Here is a 9,156-nt window from a genome sequence, read left to right on the forward strand (position 1 = left end):
GTACATCTTCATGGTCTTCCACCTACACATACAGGATATACACCTACGATTATTTATTCATCTGGAGAGATCCGACATCAGCTTTACAATAATTCTTTTACATTACCACAGCAGCACCGGCAATAGCATCGACAATTAAATATGTATAATGTAGAGTGCTTCTCAGATTTTTATTTGCAGACTCTTTTTTTTTTTTTTCCCCCTTCTTCTCACAGTTAAACTCAAAGCACTGGACCAGCCAAATAAGAGAGGTGATTCATCAACCAGCTGGTTAAAATACACAATATATTAGGTTCATTTTACAGGCGCAGAGTAAAATTACTGGACAGTTTAAAAAAACCAATCATTTCCACCTTTAGTCTAACAGAATTCAAGTTTAAATGTACAGTTGATGATCTGTGTAATGCGCAGCATTTCCTGACAATCCGTATATAAGCAGTCATGCATCGTTTTACAGGAACCCTAACAGGATAAACTGAACAGGTAGGAATTATTTGGCATGATAATAAGTGTAGTACAGGACTACATATTAAGGCAAAGTTCACACACACAGCTTGGTATTAAAATCAGTTTTACATCAGTTCCAAATTTTACAGCACAGACATGAGTGTGAGGGTTTAAGCTTGGGAGGAGACCACACACGAAGACCATAAGATGTTTAAAAACATCCAGAAATCTGATGCTTCCAGCTACAAGCGCTCTCAACACCTGGATCGCAGATTTTCCGGCTGCAAAGTGCAGAAACCGATGGCAGTGTAGTTACTTTTCGTCCCTGAATGCTCCTACAGGAGAGAACTTTGTTCACACAGAAACAGACAAACTGGAAAGAAACATGGATGTTACTCCAGCATGAAGGGGAAAAAGTGCTTCAGAAGTTCCACTTAAACAAACTCAGATGGATAAACGGGGTCATCTGAAAAGCAAACCGTCGACTACACACACAGCATGTGCAGTCACACAGCATCTTCCAATGGGAGGAAATCAAGTCCAAAGTCAGAAAAGCAGCAAAATGCTCTGATAAACTTTAAAGCTGAGGATGAACGCGCTTCTCCTCCAGAGGTTTAGACGATGGGAGCTTTTCCTGCTGCGAATCCTCCGAACTGCCGTCTGACGCCAGGTCAGCATGCTGGCTCTCACTCTGTCGACACAACAGAAAATTAACACACGTTGATTTCGTCAGCATCAGCTCACTTTGAATTCATCTAGCAGGACGACTGGAAAAGTCTTTTTTTCCCCCAAAAAACCTAGAAATGATTCAAGTACAGGAAGTGGTGGTGTTTAAATGGAGGAATATTTACAGCTCTGAAAAGTTCAAGTCTGTGGCAATGACCAGGTTAACTCATTCCAACAAAAGGTCAGACTACCTTCCCACGAAAGCATGCCTTGTAAATATTGCAGATTGAACTTGAAGATAGTGGTCGTTAATCAGTTAAAAATATCAGTCCTGAAGGTCACAGAGGAACATGGTAGACTGTCTCCAAAGCATGATCATGATCACCACCAGGAGATCAATAAGCTGAACTTTTCTAATCAACAGACAAAAAAGAAACTTCATCAGAGACTGAATTGGTTGAATAAAAAACACGAGACTCCAATAACAAAGGTCTTGTTAAAAGAGGGACGTGCAGGAAGGGATTATCACTGGATAAGTAATCTTTTAACTCGTTTAGCCCCTAAACAATAAAAAAACAAAACAAAACAAAAAAAAAAACGTAAAGGGTTTTAGACTAAATTAAAACCTGTTTTAATTACAGCTGTTTTAATAAAAACCATTATAAACCACATGTCTGATGACATCCGTCCAGATTTAAAGGAAGACAAACCCTCATGTTGATCAGATCCAACGTCTTCTCAGGGGGTGAAACAAGGACAACGGCTTGATGTGGGCAACAAAATTTCACTGTCACTAACTGGTTAAGATTAGCTCAAAGGTCTGTTCCAACGGAGGGATGAAGGATGAAAGTGAGACAAACAACAGCAGACAGAAGAACCCCACAATGCATCAAGCACTGAGGTGTGACAGTGGGAACGTTCAATGCTAGCACTGCTTTGCTACTGCAGAGCTAAATGCTTGTGTTAAAAAGTACCTCATCATGACTAAGAACAAGTCGTATTCTGTTCTTCTGCTCTGGTTCGCATCTTTATGGAAGAAAATGCACAATGAAGCACAAAAATGAACTGAAGCACACCTGAAACGCCTCACAGGAGCTGCTAAAGACTGAAATCGTCTGTCTCAGACTTTACTCTAAACAACCTCTTAAGAAATAGCTCAACTGTGTATGGTAATAAAAATGTCTCTGCACACATCAGCACTGCTTTTTCTCAACTATCATGACAGCGGCAGTAACTTTCCTTCGGCTCGGTCATCGTTCTCCCTGCACCGCCTCTTTATTCATGGAGCCCTTACTGTGCAAAAACACGTTACTGCTTCGAGACGTGTTTAAACCCCACCGCATACTGGTTGTCCAAAAGCCTTCAGCAACAGTCATTTGTTAGTAAAGTATAAATAAGTCAAAGAAAATGCTTCTAATTGTTTACTTTCTTAACATTTCGGACAAAACTGATGCAAGAAAAACACTTCTGAGTGGATATATAACAAGACAGGCTGACTTACACTGTGTTTGAGATAGGAGAGGTATGTGTCCCACCCTAAAGTGATGAAATTGATGTACACGACACGGAATTTGGGAGAGAGAAAGTAGAAGTTGATCGCCTGCGCTGCAGGCCAAACACACCAGTCCATCTGTCAGCAAGAAAATCACCAGTTAGCAGAAACAAACAGGTCAGCCGGAGCAAACCTCGACGATGAAACCCGAGGTGGGAAACATCCTCCGTCACTTTGGCGAACAGGTCACAAGGCACGGACAAAGCATGGTTATTCTGCGCCTGTATTTGCTTTATCTCACTGTTAGCTGGTAAATGACAAAGATTTGTTTTTACAGATGAGCTTCTACAAATAAAACAACCTCAAAGGTCACTTGAAGTTGAATAAAAATGAAAAGAGAACATGGAAACTGTGTAAAAGCTACATTACATGCTTTTGGTTCTCCTTCTTCTTGGAATAATACCTCATTTGTAGTGCAGATATTTCTTCCTGCTCTTTTTTTTTTTTTTTAAATTACCATTTGCAGTAATTTGGCTTTTTTTTTTTCTTTTTTGCTTTACAAAAACCAGCAATCAGCAACAATTTCTCACCAATAAGCTGATCAGCTGGAGGAAACTGGACCAGGTTGGACAAGAACTGCTGCATTAATGTGACGTATGAGAGGACTTACCTGTTTATTTCTAACATTAAACGGTGTAAACCATTTTAACCTGCACATAAACACAATACAGGTTCTTGAAAATCATGTCCCCATAACAACTGACCATGTGCAGCCTATTTAGAGAGAAAATGTTGCTGGTTGATGGAAATGTAAAGCAAAGGTCAGTTTTATTTTCGCTCCAGAAGAGTTTCTCTTTTAACTTGTATTGTTCATCCTTGTGACAGCGTTGCTATCTGAACTCCAGATGAGGTTACTTACCTTATAAAATTCCCAGAACTTGTCTCTAAACTCTGCCAATCCTTCGAAGAAAGTGCATCCCTCCAACAGACCCATACCTGCAATAAACAAAGTTGTTAGTTAGATGTGCGTCAGTGCCACACGTTATTTAACACAACTTTAGATAAAGCCAGAAACTGGAGGAGTGCTGAGCTCATGCAAACATGACTAACTGTCAAAGATGTCCGTCAAAGCCAAACTATTTATGACAGTTGTCCTTTGCACTCGATATACCTCAACAAGTTCTGTCATACCTCACCCACAACTTTACGCACAACTTTTGACTTTGTACATGCTTTCTTAAGTGTGTGTGCGTCAGTTAATTGTGAAACTGACTCTTTGCTCACACTAAGAACAATGTCAAGGTGTGTATATATGCACAGTGGGAGGCAGGAAAGCAGCCGGCTTAAGTCCTGTAAACTCCCACTTACCTACAAAATACCACATTCCCAGTGTCGGTGAGGCAACCAGCTGGTCCACCAGAACCTTCTTGCTCAAGGTCTTTATAGCTTTGCCCACATATACTCTGTCCAGCCAAATGTACCAGTAGTGCAGCAGTGGGCCCATGGAGCAGCCAGCCACAAACATACGACCTTCAGAGGAGACAATACAAGACAGAAGGGAAGAGTCAAAACGTAATTTCTCATCTTATTTTAGGGAGTACATTTTATATATATATATATATATATATATATATATATATATATATAATATATATATATATATTACATTAGTTAACTGACTCGAGTGCCAGCGTTATATTTTACCTCTGAACATATGAAGCATCCAGTTCCAGCTGGACCTTCATGCAGATGAATTCGTCGAGCATCTCTTCTTTTGTAAACATACTTACATCCCCCCCAAAAAATAAAAAAGTCACCACCCAGCTTTAACTAAGCGAATAAGAAAGAGCCACCCACAGAATAATAAACTGCATGGATGTTGCAGTTTAACCCTAACTGATGCAGCGAGCCGCATCTCATTCTGTCTTCTTCTTGACTGCATCACCAGTAAAAAGCACGGACTCGTTTTTGCCATAAGATGCTGCAGAAACGTGGGAGCAAACTTTTGCCTGGTCTGCCTCTAGTGTGTGGATCTTTCAAAAGAATGCTCAAAAACACTTTTTCTCTTTGCTGTTTTAACATTAGTTCAGACTGTTTGTAATAGTTGGATCTGATTTTGTGTGTGATTTTATTCTCTTTTGATGTCATTTCACTACTTCTGATGATGTCCTCCTGCATTTCTTTGCTAAATCTTCCATGAGTCCAAAACAATCAGCATGGGATATCCAATTTAAAAAATAAATAAATAACTCTCAGGATGCTGCAGGGCAACGACCGCTCCAGCAATGTGCATAGTGAATGTCGCTCCGCCATCGAAACAAGCAGAAGGACAGAGGTTCTTTTAAGGCCGTAAACTTGTGTCATGCTGCAATAAAGGGGCAGTCTGCAGAATTCAGAGACATCTAGTGGTAAAGTTGCAGAACATATGCTTCTCTATAAGTTTCTAAGAGTATAAAATGTAAGAAAAGGAAAAAGAAAAAAAAAAATAGTGACAACTGCTGAAATGAAAAAGTTCATCTTTAAATCCAGGAAAACTAAGACTTCCCTACCAAGATATTACATTTGTCCTGTCCAAAGAGTTTTGTTGTTTGTTATTCCATGACAAACAGGTCATGTAAAGCCCTGATTGGACCTAAGTACACTTCAAAATGTGTACATTTCTACCAGGACCCCCAACTCACCTGTCCTGCCCCAGTCCCGCACTCTGCCCGGCTCCTTGTGGTTCTCCCGAGTCTGCTGCAAGATGTCTCCCAGCGACAGCATGATTCCTCCGCTCAGGGTGTTGGTGATCAGAAGGTACCGGCCCTGGAAAAGTGGCTTCCAGGAAAACCGTATGCGTACAAGAAATTCTTTACCCGCCCGGGGAAGCATGATTTCCAGAATGCAGAGAGAACAATGTCATCTGTGGATGGAAGAAAGAAGCTGTTTGTCTCTGTGACATTTTTAAATGAGTAAAACTTCATCTTAAAGGCGCAGCCAGTTTGTTTATATAGCACATTATATGTACAAGAAAATTCAAACTACTTTACATTAAACATAAAGCATTATGGTGAGGTGCAAGAAGTATTAAAAACAAACTTTTAAATAGAAATTAAGAGAGAAAAAGCTAAAATGATTTAGATCAAACGTATGAAATAAAGCTGGAAGTCTCACTGGAAGTGTATGTCTGTATATTTCTAACATTAGACTCTGTAAAAGTTGAATGTTAGAAATAAACTTTTACTTTTTTCTAAGTAAAAAGCCTGCTTTAGGTATAGTAAAAACTAATCCTGACCATTTATAGTTTTGGTTTTTTGTTAGGAAACAAAATGTCATCTGATGTAACCTTGCAGGCAGTTTCAAGAGGCTTCAAAGATGATCTGACTCAACATCATCACCAACATGTGAGCCACCTACCTGCTCAAATGTATAAAAAGGAAGCATAAATAATGGTTAGCTTTGTCCCACCTTGTGGAAAAGAAGAACTGGGATCATTATGTGTATCAATCACCACAAATCGTTTTTCTACTTCTATCTTTTTTTTTTTTTTTTTAATTCTTTTTTCAGTTGTTGGATTTTGGTTTTCCTTTCTTGGTGTGGCCAAACTGCTTGGGTGAAAACAAAATTAAACCCAAAGAAATAATAAATAAATTATATTAAGAACTTCAGGTAAAATTCACAATGTGCTCCGTTGTGTATTTAATTATTATTACCAATAATGTTGAGTTCAAAGTTCATACAATCACTTTCACTGTCTGGGGTTGTCAGTCCAGCTAACCTTCAGCTTAACTCCTCCCTGTTTAGCTAAATTGTTACAGCTGACTCTACTGAACTGACTACTGTACTGACTAAACAACTGCACAATTAATCATTTTCTAACATCTTACTATGACCTCTGTGTCGAAATTTCACGTTCAGTCTCAATATGATCCTACTTAAAATCCCAAGAAAAACAAACCAGAAAGGCGAACCTGAGTCGGTGTTGTGTCGGAGTCGGTTTCCCCGCAATTTTGCGTCGCCTTTCACGTCAACCTAATGAGTTCTGGATAAAATATCTAATGTGGTCTAAGTTTAATTACAGTCCAAAGCCGCGTTTGTAGCACAGTTAACAGTATGGTGGAGGTACAATTTTACCGGAAAGAAACGTCTAAGGTCTTCTTCTTGCGGTTCCGGCAGACTGAACACCACGGGGTGTAGTTCTTCTTCTTCTTCTTCTTGCGGTTCCGGCAGACTGAACACCACGGGGTGTATTTCTTCTTCTTCTTGCGGTTCCGGCAGACTGAACACCACGGGGTGTATTGCTGCCCCCCTCCACTTAAAGGGAAATGCACCTCGCATCTACTCATATTCGATCATGAAGTCCGGAAGAGGTTATGAAGTGGAGCACAGCCTCCGCTACGCCCTTACAGTTCACATTTGGATTGAGGAGAACTTTTAATGATACTGAAGAGAATCCTAGCTTCATGACATCAATAAAAAGAGCTCTTCTGAAGTCCGCATATTTCTCACATTCCAACAGCACGTGATGAACCGTTTCTGACTTTCTACAGAGGTCACAAAGACCATCTTGATGTTTTCCTATTAGAGCTAGATTATTTGCCAGGCCACAATGTCCAAGTCTTAATCGCGTGAGGATAACTTGCTCCCTTCGATTTTTCCCACAGATTGGATTGCAGGATTTTACACTGCTGGATTTGGTGGTAGTGCCTCCCTCTTAATTCCCCGTCCCATTCTTCCTGCCATTTCCCAGAAACATATTCGTTAACTATGCTGCGACACTCGAACTGCCCCAACGAGACCCTAACCTCCACCTCCAGCTGCTTTAGAGCCTCCTTAGCGACTGCATCCACAACCTCGTTTCCCTTGACGCCCACATGGGCCGGAACCCAAACAAAGCCTACACTCATACCGCGCTGTTCTATCCTATGCAAAACGACCATAATTTCACATATTATGTCGGGCCGAGCTCCAACGCCCCCCCCCTCCAGCGCCATCAAGGCTGACATAGAATCAGAGCAGATAACGACTCTCTCCTCCCTACTTGATTCAGCCCACAATAATGCCCACAGTATACCCACAAGCTCCGCTGTGAATACCGATAACCTGTCAGGAAGCCGACGACACTGCCTCATGTGTAAATGGGGTACATAGAAACCAAATCCTACCCTTTTTGTGTCTGGGTCTCACGACCCATCTGTATAAATTTGAGTGAAATCACCCCACCTATTCACAAGATGCTCCTCCACATAAACAGAATAATTAACTGCTGAGCCATCATTCATTGCCTTATTGACAGATAGATCAACCTCTGCCTCCGGCCAGAGCCACTGTGGGACTGAAGGCCAACAGACAGGGGGCGCTATCCCTGCTGTTTCCAACGCGAGATCTCCTAAAAGACTTTCAACTGACAGGACAAGGCTACTATGATTAAGTCTCCCTCTCCCCCCTACAAATTCCCAGCAATCCGCAAGCAGAGAAGCCGAAGGAAGAGCTGTACTGGCTCCTTTTAATTTAATGCAATAATTGAGAGTCAATTTTTTACGTCTCCAACTCAATGGGGCCTCCCCCGCCTCAACCAACAACGCTGGGACAGATGTGGTCTGGAAGGCCCCAGTACAAAGCCGCAGCGCCTTGGCTTGAACCACATCTAGCAACTGTAACACTGACTTTAACGTCTAAGGTTAAAGCTGAGATTATCTAAGTACATTACATGTTTGAGCGCCACCTAGTGGTGTGGAGGAATTGATAAACAACAGTTCAGCCTATTAACCAATACCAAAAGATTGTGTGTAGTAAGTATATATATATATATATATATATATATATATATATATATATATATATATATATATATATATATATATATATATATACTTACAGTTTATTATCTTAATATTATGTAAGAACCATAAAATCGAAAAAATTCTTGGTTGAATACTACAGTTCACGCAAAGTCACCCTCTGCCTTGCAACACGCAAACCTATTGCCGAGGAAATTAGAACAGAATAATGATTTACGCCTATGAATTTTAACAAACATTTTTTTTTGTAAGAACCATAAAATCGGAAAATTAGTTGGCTGAATACTATAGTTCATTCAAAAACCTCTGCCTTGCAACACGCAAGCGTATTGCCAAGGAAATTTCTTTGTTAAGAAAGACAGATTTTCAGGAATTTTCTTTTAACTATTATGAATCTATATTGATGATATTAAAGTTTTCAGTAACCCTTTGATTTTTTTTTTCTTTACAGTATTCTGTAACCTGCTTTAGGTGCCTGTTTTATTGATGTTTCCGCAGTGATATTGTTGCAGTAACATCATAAAACCGGTGTCTGATATAGTGGAAATGGCAGCAGTGGTTACTGCTGACCTCCCGATCAATAATTCAGCGTCTCCGGCAGCGCTCATCAATAATATACGACCGGTTCATTATTTGAGGTGGAATATTTAATGACGGTTGTTACGGCTGCAGATTCGTCAGATGAGACGTCAATCTTCCTCATTGTCCGAAAAAGCCCCGCCCATATGCCATTGATTCGAAGCACAGCATGTAAAGTTGTTGTCAGTAAAA

At 40.3% G+C, this 9,156-nt stretch overlaps 1 protein-coding gene across 2 annotated transcripts in view; it reads right to left on the reverse strand.

Annotated features, from left to right (window-relative positions):
* mpv17l2 (MPV17 mitochondrial inner membrane protein like 2) overlaps positions 1–6,797 on the reverse strand; it is a 7,324-nt gene extending 527 nt beyond the window's left edge. Inside the window, exons 1-6 of one of the 2 annotated variants that reach the window (XM_079245337.1) lie at positions 6,719–6,797; positions 5,287–5,507; positions 3,974–4,135; positions 3,525–3,601; positions 2,615–2,743; positions 1–1,138 (exon numbers count right to left, since the gene is read on the reverse strand). The exon at positions 1–1,138 is cut by the window's left edge and continues 527 nt beyond it. In XM_079245337.1, coding sequence (XP_079101463.1) covers positions 1,025–1,138; positions 2,615–2,743; positions 3,525–3,601; positions 3,974–4,135; positions 5,287–5,476 — 672 coding nt within the window. In that variant the 5' untranslated portion in view covers positions 5,477–5,507; positions 6,719–6,797 and the 3' untranslated portion in view covers positions 1–1,024. Of the gene's footprint in view, positions 1,139–2,614; positions 2,744–3,524; positions 3,602–3,973; positions 4,136–5,286; positions 5,508–6,555 lie in introns of both variants that reach the window. The other variant, XM_079245336.1, reaches the window with a different exon arrangement.
* Positions 6,798–9,156: the final 2,359 nt, after the last annotated feature.

This window comes from Telmatherina bonti, assembly GCF_933228915.1.
Source record: "Telmatherina bonti genome assembly, chromosome: 8".
In the NCBI taxonomy this organism is placed as follows: Eukaryota; Metazoa; Chordata; class Actinopteri; order Atheriniformes; family Telmatherinidae; genus Telmatherina; species Telmatherina bonti.